A 12,570-nucleotide genomic window follows, 5' to 3' on the forward strand; every position below is an offset into this window, starting at 1 on the left:
CTTAAGAAACCAAGTCATTTAACAATGGCAGGACAATGGTCAAAGAAGCTGAGCTTCAGCAGGTGAAGGGACGGCAAATCGGCAGTGCGCATGCTCCCAGGTGGAGAGGTGGCGGCTGGGCAGTGCGCATGCTCCCAGGTGGAACGGCTCCGGCTGAGCACTGCGCATGCTTCCAGGTGGAGAGACTGCTGCTGGGCACTGCGCATGCTCCCAGGTGGAGGTGATACCTGGAGCGGTTTCGGTGTGACGTCATCCCCGGAGTGGGATGGGGAAGGTGAACGGGTCACGTGATCGGGAATGTCCGCCATTTTTCGGGGGTGGTGGGAGGGCTGGCGAGGGGTAAAGTTTTTTCTGTGGAGCTGACAGGTGGGTTGTAGTCAGCTTCACTAGCGGCTAATTCTTTTGTTTCGGTCAACTTGTAAGGGTGAGTATGGTTTGTTCTATAATTGTTAGCGGGTTTGTTAGTGAGTGTAACTTCTGATCGGGCTTGTGGCAGAGGGGGCCATCCATCCATCCAGGTTGGGAGTGGTGCTTCTCAGTGAGAACTGAGCCGCACCTTAACGGAGCTAGCTTTCCCATGGGGACAGTGAATTAATTAAATTCAGTTGTAATTGTATTTATTAGTTTATAACTTTAAAACTCCGATTGGAAGTTACGTGTATGGATATTTGTGTAAAATTAATGTCTGTTTCTCATTGGGACCATGTAGTAGAAATATCAGGAATAGATTTATTTAAACATATATTTAACGTTTTGTGTTCTTGTATTCATTTTTAAATTATGTAATTCATTTCATCATTTTGAATTTTGCAAAACAAAAATTAAACTGCATTACTAGTGTTTTTAAGTGCACCTGAAAACGCCACACGATTTATGGCACTAACTGAAATGTAATAAAGCACAATTTTCGATCACATTTGCTAGTGAGTGGTCGAACAGCTTTGCAGCTGTGGCTTCTATAAACAACGAAGTTCCCCTAATTTGTTTCTTTTTGACAATGGTAGAGATGGGAGGAGCCTTTACCAGAAAGGAAAAATGATGCTCATATGTTTAAAGCAAAATGCTTTGGAAGCTAGAAATCTGGAATAAATGAAAATGTTAGAAATAGTCAAATGGACTCCATTTGTGGAGGGAGAAATGGTTAATATTTATGGTTCATAACCTTTTGTCAAAACTGACAAAAGTTCAGAGATGTAAAAGGTTTTAAGCAAGTACAGGGATAAGGGGAGAAGCAGCAAGAACAAAATGTCAACAAATACCAAGACTGAAGAAACTAAATTTCCAGAAGGCGTTCAATAAGGTGCCTCACAAAAGGTTGCTGCAGAAGATTAAGATACACAGATTTGGGGGCAAACTATTGTCGTGGATTGAGGATTGGTGATCGAACAGGAAGCAGTGAGTTGGAATCAATGGGTGCTTTTCTGGTTGGCAGTTGGTGACTAGTGGCGTGCCGCCGCGATCGGTGCTGGGGCCTCAACTGTTTACCACGTACATAGACCATCTGGAGGAGGGGACCAAGTGTAGGGTAACAAAGTTTGCTGATGACACAAAGATGAGTGGGAAAGCGAATTGCATGGAGGACGCAGAAAGTCTGCAGAGAGATTTGGATAGGCTGAGTGAGTGGGTGAGGATCTGGCAGATGGAGTATAACGTTGGCAAGTGTGAGGTTATCCACTTTGGAAGGAATAGTAGTAGGATGGAATATTATTTAAATGGTGAAAAGTTGCTGCATGCTACTGTGCAGAGGGACCTGGGGGTCCTTGTGCACTAATAGCAAAAACTCAGTCTGCAGGTGCAGCAGGTGATCAAGAAGGCGAATGGAATGTTGGCTTTTATCGCAAGGAGGATAGAATATAAAAGCAGGGAGGCCTTGCTGCAACTGTGCAAGGTATTGGTGAGGCCGCAACTGGAGGACTGTATGCAGTTTTGGTCCCCTTATTTGCGAAAGGAATTCTCTGCCCATTGAAGTGGTGGAGGCTGCCTCGCTCAATATTTTTAAGACGCGGGTTGATAGGTTTTTGATAGGCAAGGGGATTAAGGGTTATGGGGAGAAGGCGGGAATGTGGAACTGAGCCACGACAGATCAGCCATGATCTTATTGAATGGTGGGGCAGGCTCGAAGGGCTAGGTGGCCTACTCCTGCTCCTATTTCTTATGTTCTTATGAAAGGATATATTGGCCTTGGAGGGAGTGCAGAGAAGGTTCGCCAGACTGATACCGCAGATGACGGAGTTAGCTTATGAGGAGAGATTGAATAGGCTGGGCCTTTACTCATTGGAGTTTAGACTGCTGAGGAGGGATCTTATAGAGACTTACAAGATAATGAAGGGGCTAGATAGGGTGGAGGCAGAGAGATTCTTTCCACTTAGAAAGGAAACCAGAATTAGAGGGCACAGCCTCAAAATAAAGGGCAGTCAGTTTAGAACAGAGTTGAGGAGGAACTTCTTCTCTCAGAGGGTGGTGAATCTCTGGAATTCTCTGCCCATTGAAGTGGCGGAGGCTACCTCGATGAATATGTTTAAGTTGCGGGTAGATAGATTTCTGATCCATAAGAGAATTAAGGGTTATGGGGGGCGGGCAGGTAAGTGGAACTGATCCACTTCAGATCAGCCATGATCTTATTGAATGGCGGGGCAGGCTCAAAGGGCTAGATGGCCTACCCCTGCTCCTATTTCTTATGTTAGACAATGTTGAGGTGACAGGGTAGATCTGAGCAACATACACATTTTACATTGTTCCAACACTTCTATGTAAGTGTGGGTGATAATCCCTTGAATTGGCGCCTTCCAAAAGGCATCAATTATTTTTTCAAGAGGATTTGTACTTAGGCAGGTAGGGGAGGTATCTTTGGAAATGTTCTGGTTACAATTGAATAGATGAATCAAGCAAAGGCAAGCCCTCTTACTGAATTCGTAATAGATGTAGGATAGTGTGATCAACCATCTCAAACATGGTGAAAATGGAAAATAAGTTTGACTAACTTTGTTGAATTTGTGAAAGAAGAGACAAGTAGCAGAACAGCTAGCAAGCTGACTGAAAAACAACAGAATAGGTGTAAGGTAGTTACTTCGCGAATGGGCCAGGAAATGGCAAATGGAATTTAATGTTGGCAAGTGTGAGGTGGTCCACTTTGGTAGGAAGAATGGTAGGAAGGACTATTACTTACGGGGCGAAAAACTGCAGCAGGCGACGGTGCAGAGGGACCTCGGGGTCCTTGTGCAGGAGTCGCAAAAACCCAGCTTGCAGGTGGTCAGGGAGGCGAATGGGATGCTGGCCTTCATAACGAGGGGGATTGAATATAAAAGTAGGGAGGTCTTGCTGCAGCTGTATAGGGCATTGGTGAGGCCGCAGCTGGAGTACTGTGTGCAGTTTTGGGCGCCGCACCTGCGCAAAGATATTTTGGCCTTGGAGGGAGTGCAGAGGAGGTTTACTAGGCTGATACCGGAGTTGAGGGGGTTGAGCTATGAGGAGAGGCTGAATAAACTGGGCTTGTACTCGTTAGAGTTTAGAAGAATGAGGGGAGATCTCATTGAGACGTTTAAGATGATGAATGGGATGGATAGGATAGAGGTGGAGAGACTCTTCCCGCTCAAAAAAGACAGTAGGACTAGGGGGCACAGCCTCAAGATAAAAGGGGGGCGGTTTAGAATGGAGTTGAGGAGGAACTTCTTCACTCAAAGGGTGGTGAATCTCTGGAATTCTCTGCCCGTTGAAGTGGTGGAGGCTGCCTCGCTAAATATTTTTAAGACGCGGGTTGATGGGTTTTTGATAAGAGAGGGGATTAAGGGTTATGGGGAGAAAGTGGGAAAGTGGAACTGAGCAGCGACAGATCAGCCATGATCTTATTGAATGGCGGGGCAGGTTTGAAGGGCTAGATGGCCTACTCCTGCTCCTATTTCTTATGTTCTTATGTTATGTTTGTTAAAGTGTTTTTCCACAAGGATTGGAGCTGGGACCATCTCACCATTTACAGTAACAAGTTTGACTTGGCTTTTGGGGGCTACAACTTCAAAATTTGGCATTACTTCCACCTGAGATTGGTGAACAGGGCATGGTGGTGATGCAGTTAATATGAAGGAGGACTGTGAACAAAAAAAAGGCATTAATAAATATGCAGAATGGGCATTTAATTGGTGAATGATCGTCAATGTAGGCAAAAGCAATGAAGGCCAAGAGCTCCTTGGAAAATAAGTCACTCAATAAGGTGGAAGAATGGAGAGAGTTGGGGCATTGCTACCAAGATCACTGAAAATAGTAAAGCTGGTAAATAAGATAATTTTGGAATAAAACTGAAGTGGGGTTCGTAGCTCAGAGATTTGAAAAACTGTAAAAAGATGTTAAACTTGTGTAAACATTGGTTTGACCCAACTTAGGAGTACCGTGAACCCTCTCCAAGAGGCACTGAAGTAGATGCAAAAAGATTTACCAAATACTACCATCGAGCCTATACCTGTCAGGAGAAATTGGAGGCTGGGGCTGTTTCTTTCGAACAGAGAAGACCAAGGATTGACTTAATAGAAATTTCCAAGATTATGAGAGAGATTGATAGGGTAGACATGGAGTGGATATTTCCATTGTAGGGCGGACCAGAGCTAGGGGCCATAAATATAAGATAGTCACAAGTAAATCCAATAGAGAATTCAAGAGAAATTTCTTTACCTAGCAAGTGGTTTGATCATGGAATTCAAATCACGGGAGTACTTGAGGCAAATTGTGTAGATGCAGAAAAGAATATGTTGGAGGGAGTGGGGTAGATTCATGTAAGTGTGACCATCATGGGTTGAATGAGTTGTCTCTGTGGTACAAATACTTTGTAAGATGGAAGTTGCATGCTTGTTTTTCCCTTCGAGGCAAAGATGACATGTTCATCATCTGGGGTATTTGATAGAATTCCTAATGAGTATGTAGGTCACTGCTAAGGCTGAACTGTGCCTGGAAGATTCTGCAGCAAATAGGACAGGACACCACAATTGGTTGGGTTTGGATGACTTGCTAGCTTGGGATTTCCTTCTTTCATTTTCTGTCTGCCTCATGTGTTTGCTTTCAAAGGAGGACATGCCATTTTACTTGGTTGTACCGGGTGCAATGGTCCTGGGTGAACTTCACCCAGGACTTGAAGTAGATGTCTAAATTCTTAAGTGAAGTTTCATTCGGAGTGTCCTTGTAGTGTTTCCTTTGACTGTCATGAAAGTGCACCCTAGATCCAAGCTCTTTGTAGAAAATTTGCTTTGGTAAATGAGCATCAGACATTCTGGCTACATGACCAGTCCAACTCATTTGTGACTCTCAACATGGTGTGGATGCTTGCATGCCAACTCAGGTGGGCACCTCAATGTCTGTTTGTATTTTGTCGTGCCATTTGATCATGAGAAGCTTCTAAAGGCAGCTGAAATAACAGGAGTTGAGCTTCTTGACGTGACATCTGTATTTAATTCAAGTCTTTCATGCAAGACTCGTTCAAGTCTTGAACTTCAAATTCAGTTTCAGAGTGAGAAACTGGAATCCTATAATAGCATTATGGAGTTAAACAAAGGAAATTACATTGGAGACTTTTGGCCTGAGTGGACTGAGCTGGAAGACAAAAGGCAAGGCAGTTGATGAACAGTGGCAGATATTCAAGGGAAAATTCAAGAGTCCATTATAAAGGAAGTAATAACAAGATACTTAGAAAGTCAAAATGCAACCCATCAGCATGGTTCACCTAATTTGCTTCAGTTCTTTGAAATTCTAATGAGCAAGGTGGATAATGGTAATATTGTAGATATAGTACACCTGGACTTCAGAGGCATTTGATAAGGCACCATACATGAGGTTTGTTCACATTGGATTGGGGGTAATTTATTAGCTTGGATCGAGGACTGGCTAACCAACAGAAAGCAGAGAGTTGGGATAAACGGGTCTGTCTTGGTTTGGGGGTGGGGTGAGGGGCTCCAAATATTTACAGTTTATGTTAATGACTTGGATGCAGGGATAGTAGGTACCATAGCATATGACAATAAAATAGGTGGGATAGTAAAATGAAATAAATTTTGTGAAAATGAAATAAATTTACAAATGGGTATGGATAGGTAAGTACATGAGCAAAATTTGGCAGAAGGAGTTTAATGTGGAGTAGTGTGAGGTTATCCATTTTGGTATGAAAAGTACAAAAGCAGAGTATTATCTAAATGGACAGAAATTTCAGAGTGCTTTGCTGCAGAGGGACCTGGGTATTCACATGCAGAAATTCAGTACGCAGGTACAGCATTTAATATGGAAGGCAAATGGAATCTTTGTGAAAGGAATAGAATATGAAAGTAGTGAAGTGCTGCTGCTACAAAGTATTAGTGAGACCGCATTTAGAATATTATGTACAGTTTTGGTCCCCTTATTTATATTGGAGGCCATTCAGAAGAGGTTCACTGGATTGATTCCCGAGATAAAGGGTTATGAGAAGAGATTGGACAGTTTAGGAGAATAAGAGAATACCTAATTAAGATGTAGATATGGGGAGCACAGTGGTTAACACTGCTGTTTCACAGTTCCAGGGACCTGGGTTCGATTCCCAGCTTGGATTACTGTCTGTGTGGAGTTTGCACATTTTCCTCGTGTCTGTGTGGGTTTCCTCTGGGTGCTCCGGTTTCTTCCCACAGTTCAAAGATGTGTGCGTTAGGTTGATTGGCCATGCTAAAATTGTCCCTTAGTGTCCTGAGATGCATAGGTTAGAAGGATTAAAGGGATGTTCTTATGTTCTTATGAGGGATTTGGGGTTAGGGCCAGGGTGGGATTGTGGTCAATGCAGACTCGGTGAGCCGAATAGCCTCTTTCTGTACTGTAGAGATTTTAAGATTCTATGATGATAAAAGGGGGATTGACAAAGAAAATGTGCAGACAAGAAGTTGTAGTTTTGGGATAAGGGTGGCAGATTTAAAACAGATGAGGAGAAATTACTTTTCTCAGAGTCGTGATCTGTCAAATTCACTACCCCAAAATGTGCTGAATGATGGGACTTTTGAATATATTTAAGGAAGAGGTGGGCAGATTCAGTTAAGCCTTGAGGGCTATGGTGATTGGGCAGGTAAGTGGAGTTGAGGCCATGAACACTTTGAATATTTCTTCTGCGTGTTGCAGAGTCAGCCAGACTATGTGAACTTTCAGTTTGATAGGCAGAGTTATTCCTCTTCGTTCCCAGATTGATGTTCGAAGTTCATTGAAGACTTCCGCTACTTGAAGCATGGTGGCAGTTTTGAAAAGGAGGCATTTGAAGTCCAAAAGGAGAGAAAGCCATTTGCCAGCTTTGTCATTTTTCAGTGTCTTTCTCCCTTTGGGTGAATTCAGTTTTGTTTGTGTATTTTCCACTTTCCTTTCATAATAGCAAGTTTAAAGTTTGCTGCGTGACAGTCGAAGGCACGGATTTGTAGCATGATAGAACCTCGTATGATTTTGATTTTGATCAGTTGGCAGGAGTGGAAGAAATTTCTAGGTTTTCAGCATTTGTTCTGTCATTAGAATGGGTTGTCAGTGAGTTATCAAAATCATTTTAAATGTATATTTGTGACTACTCTGATTTACCTACTAGGCTTTGTTTGTGCTGATACACATTGGAATATAAATTACAATTAATTTGTTATTTTTCAATTGCAGTGAGAAATAGTACCAATGTCTTCGGGAGCTTCTTCAGGTCAAAAGTCAAGGGGTTCTCATGATGCTCGTAAGAATCAAGAAAGAGCCTACCAATATGACGAGGTCCCTCGAGAAGGCCAGCATTTGCATCCAACTCCTGAGGAGAACTTTCTCCCTTTATCAGGTTCCAAATCTCTACAAGACTGTGACTTAGCTGTCAGTGCAGACCCACTGCCGCCGCCACCTCTGCCTCTACAGCCACCTGTGGGCCCTGAATTTTATTTGGCTGAAAGTGATGATCCAGTGACTGCTCTGGAGTTGAAACCAGTAAGACGTTTCATCCCAGATTCGGTGAAAAACTTGTTCAAAGGTAAAAGCAATGATCAACAGTGGAATATAGAGCCTTCTACCAATTACATTAGTGATGGAGTGGAGTGTTCACCACCTGCCTCACCTTCTCCTTCTTCTAAAGAGCAATCCAGAATAGATGAACAGAAATCAGCAGTTAGCTCTTACAGGGATGCTTATGGAGGCTCTGGAGGAAGCTATAACTCACGGAGAGAAACTGAAGCCATGCTTCCTCGAGACCCCTATGATTCGTTGGATCGTCAAACCCGCACAGCGCAGAGCTACAGTGAGAAGGTGCAGGTCTACCACATGAAGTACTCCTACATGAAGTCATGGGCTGGCTTACTAAGAATCTTGTGTGTAGTTGAGTTATTGGCTGGAGCAGCTGTATTTGCCTGTGTCTGTGCTTACATACATAAGGATAATGAATGGTACAATATGTTTGGTTATTCCCGTCCATATAGTCACGTTGCCAACAGTTTGCAAGGAGGATACTATTATGATGGACCAAAGACTCCTTTTGTCATTGTTGTTGCAGGCTTGGCATGGGTAGTCACCATTATTTTACTTGTACTGGGCATGTCCATGTACTATCGAACTATCTTACTTGATTCCAACTGGTGGCCATTGACTGAGTTTGCCATTAACATTGTCCTGTTTATTCTCTTCCTGGCTGCTGCTATAGTGTACTTAAATGATATGAACCGTGGTGGGCTTTGTTATTATCCTCTTTTCAATACTCCAATAAATTCAACATTTTGCCGTGTGGAAGGAGGACAAATTGCTGCAGTCATCTTCCTATTTGCAACCATGTTTCTGTATCTTATAAGTTCAATTGTGTGCCTAAAACTATGGAGGCATGAGGCAAAGAGGAGACATCAAGAATATGCAGAATATGAGGTAATGCACATTTTCTTAAAATTAAGCTTATGATTTAGTTATCCAACTGTTATTTTTTCATCTATGCCAAATGACTCCCGCCAGAGACCAACACATTGTTACAATGAAAAAAAGGGTGCTGGAACTTTCCATTGTGCACTGCCCAATTTGAATCACGTGCAAAAATGCCTTTTGGTTAAGCAAAGAATGAATGGGTATTGGAGTGTTTAATGGGTAGTCGCTGAATAAAAATTCCAGTTTTATTTGTGTGTTAACTGAAATCTTGCTGCCTGGCTTTGGAAATCTTCCAAGTCAACCGAGTTGTCATTGGAAGTTTGTCAAAGCTGATTTGGTTGTCACTACTTGGTACTTAATTTTTCTTTTACTTTTTCCTTCCCTGTGACCCACTACATACATAACCCTGTTCCTGCCCTGCATCGTGGCCTATATGCTTAAGTTATCAAAAATGGATTGAGAAAGAAATTGTAAACTTTGTAAACAGCGGAGAATTCAAATTCCAGAACCCAGGCAGAAGCACGTCTCTAAGAGAAGCTAGGTGCAGTTAGCTATATGTGAGATACAATGGGTAGATTTACTTTTCTTTTAGGAGTAATGTAATTTTGTTATGCCATAGAATGAATAAAATCTAATACAGGAGTCAGAAAGCAATATGCCACCAAGATGAGTGAAAACATTGACCTAATTGGGTTGTTTAGTGTTCTTAGTTTCATAGCTCTAAAAAAAATATATTTGTGTTCCTTATTTATGATTTTTGTATCCATCAAATAATTTGTCGGGTCATTCCCAATCATGAGTGAGTGAGTGATTTTTGTGTGCTACGCGATATCTATGTGTTTGGTCCTTTTTGTGCAGTGGCAAGCTCCAGGCATGCAATTACTTTATCATCATGCAGCTAACTGTTGTTAGATTTTCAATATCTTCTGTTAGCATCCTTATTGGTCAAGGAAATTAACATCATCGATTGAGGTGACATGGTCATAGAAGCATCTGTAGCATTGCAAAAACAAGGTGTGATGGACGATTCTGGGGGGCGGGGGCGGTGGTGGGATTGAAATCAACGAGAAAGAAAGTCTAAATTACAGGCATTGAAAGCTTGGCAACAATTTGGAATAGGGCTGTACAGTTGGGGCAAGCTCAACTTCAGATCATGTGGGAACAAGAAACACTGGATCCAATCTAGCTTGCTACAGCATTCTTGAGGTTGCCAATGATGTTACGGTGTATTATGCCAAATTGCAGTGTATTTAATAAAAATGCTGTATTGCTTGTTTCTTTACCTTTTTATAAAAAAGTTTCCAGCCATTCTTGCACACAAGAAATGGCTGGTTATTGCCCAGTAAAGGCCTGTCCTTTTTTTGAGGAAGGGAACCTGGGATGAGATTTTGAGGATTCCTGTAAAGTGGCATTCCCTTGATAGGCTCCATGAGTAAACGGGCAAGCTTGTTTATGCTCATAATTTATACCTAACATTGTGGTGTTGGAGGAGCTGCATGAGGTACCAGCAAGTCAACATCTTCAGAAAGGCTTGAGGGACAAGGTTTTGTCGGGGTAATTGTGATATATTTTTGCTCTGTCCCATTGTTGGCTCAGTGAAGGCCAAGAACTTGCCATGTGTGAAGTAACTGACCCAAAGTTGCATCTTACTAAAGAGATATTATTATGCATTTGTCAAAAAAATGGTTAATTCTACTCATTTGTCAAAATTACAAAGCAATACTGTATTATGCAGCTCAATGCATCTGGTATTATTCAAATATTAATGTTCAGATCTTTTAAAACTGTACTTCCTTTGACATTTTTCAATTATGTATCTTTCTTAGATGAGAAGTACAGAAGCTGGCACAACAAAGGAAATGGTAAGAATGCAATTTTACAGTTGAGACTTTTATTATGAATTGCTTTCCCTGTATTGATTTATTTTAGTCAATCATAGTCTGTGCTGAGTTCCATCGGGATTATTTGGTGTAATCTTTAAGGTGAAACGAACATTGCTGCAGCAGACTTCTTAAGGGAAGAACAAATTTAATTGTTGGAGAACTTTGTTTCTTTATTTTTATCGATTTTAAATTTATTTCTTGGACAGTCTTATGTCAAATTCTGATTAAATTATTTGAAGTTATTTGCAGTGTTCCTAACCAATGGAGAATGCACAAAGTTATCTCTTGGGTTAAGTTTGTAGAATCTTGCTAAATGTTGGTAACTCACCATGAACACTTGAGTTGAGATCACATTTAGTGTCTTGGTACAGTATCCATCAACTGCTCAGTTTTTCTTGAAAAAGATCAGCATTCGTAGAACTTGTTCTCAATTCATTCTGGGATTAGAAAATCATAAGTTAATATAAAAGTAAATTACTGCAAATGCTGAAATCTGAAACAAAGACAGAAAATGCTGGAAAGTCAGCATATCTGGCAGCATCTGTGGAGCAAGAATAGAGCTGACGTTTCTAGTCTGGATAGCCCTACAGTCCAGCACTTTCTATTTTTGAATCACACATTCATGTTTGGTATCTCTCTTCACCCATGACTTTTATGACTTATGCGTTTGTATACTTATGCATTTGTGGGACACTCTCTTCATGCAGAAGAGCAAAAGCTTAAGAGGCAGAATTCAGATTGTTGCCTCCAAGTAATTGTACCACTGAGCCTTGGGCATTTTATATGTCCTGAAGAAGCACTTCACAAATCCCATTTCCCAAGACTGAATATTTTACCGACGGAATAACCACACACAGTTTCAGAATGATCTCTAAAGATTAATAAATTGGAACCATATTTAGCCCTGAGTCAACATCCAATCACAAAACATGGCACACCATGATTAAAATAGCTAAGGTAACAGAAGTTAAGCCTTGTGCTTTCAGAGTTCCTTAGTCCATATAACCCTGTCTCAACCTGAGCAATTTGACCACTAGATGAGCACAGCATTCCAAACTGATGCACCCAAAAATTGTGCATTTCTTCCAGTAATGTAGTTTTCTATCAGTTTTAAGGGACAAGATCATTTCCTAGAATTAGGAGTAGTTGAACAGCCATAAGCAATTTAGCCCTTCAAGCTTGTTCCTTCATTCATGGCTAATATGTGACCTATCTTTGCTTCATATTTCTTAATATCTATTGGACAACAAAAATCTATCATCTCCAATTTAAAATTTGTCATTGACCTAGCGCCAACAGTTCCAAACTTCTCCTACCCCTTTGAATACGGAAGTGTTTTATAATTTAAAGGCTGACTTTAAATTTTGACTGTCCCTTAATTCTAGCCCCTCCAACCAGCACATATAGTTTCTTAATCTAGCCTACTAATTTCCTTTTATCTTAAACTTCAATCAAATCACCCCTTAACCTTCTAAATTCAATAGAATACAATCCCAGTTGAGTTTATATAGTCCTTACACACATATTAACCTTCAGGATCCAGCTATCATTCATTTTGTACTTCCAGTAAAGGACAATATATCCTTCCTTTCATGTGATGTCCAGAATGCTCTGTGTAGTTGAACCAGGGCTTTGAATATCTATAGCTTAAATTTTACATGTTGAATTCTGTGGCCTCTCCCACCCCCCACTCTAACCATCAGTCAATTAGCCTCTATCATCTAAGTCAACAAATACAGTAAATGGTTGCAACCCAACATATCTGTGGAATGTTGCTAATCATATCTTGCCAATTTGAATACCTACACATACCCCTTGTCATTCAACCAACTTCCTAACCAGA

At 41.2% G+C, this 12,570-nt stretch overlaps 1 protein-coding gene across 1 annotated transcript in view; it reads left to right on the plus strand.

Annotated features, from left to right (window-relative positions):
- The first annotated feature begins 296 nt into the window (after positions 1 to 296).
- Positions 297 to 12,570, plus strand: part of marveld2b (MARVEL domain containing 2b) — a 33,522-nt gene continuing 21,248 nt past the window's right edge. The window contains exons 1-3 of the mRNA XM_080189222.1: positions 297 to 424; positions 7,624 to 8,850; positions 10,671 to 10,706. Coding sequence (XP_080045348.1) covers positions 7,639 to 8,850; positions 10,671 to 10,706 — 1,248 coding nt within the window. The 5' untranslated portion in view covers positions 297 to 424; positions 7,624 to 7,638. The remainder of the gene's footprint in view (positions 425 to 7,623; positions 8,851 to 10,670; positions 10,707 to 12,570) is intronic.

Source organism: Carcharhinus amblyrhynchos, chromosome 5, assembly GCF_965287045.1.
Source record: "Carcharhinus amblyrhynchos chromosome 5, sCarAmb.v2.hapA, whole genome shotgun sequence".
Lineage (NCBI taxonomy): Eukaryota > Metazoa > Chordata > Chondrichthyes > Carcharhiniformes > Carcharhinidae > Carcharhinus > Carcharhinus amblyrhynchos.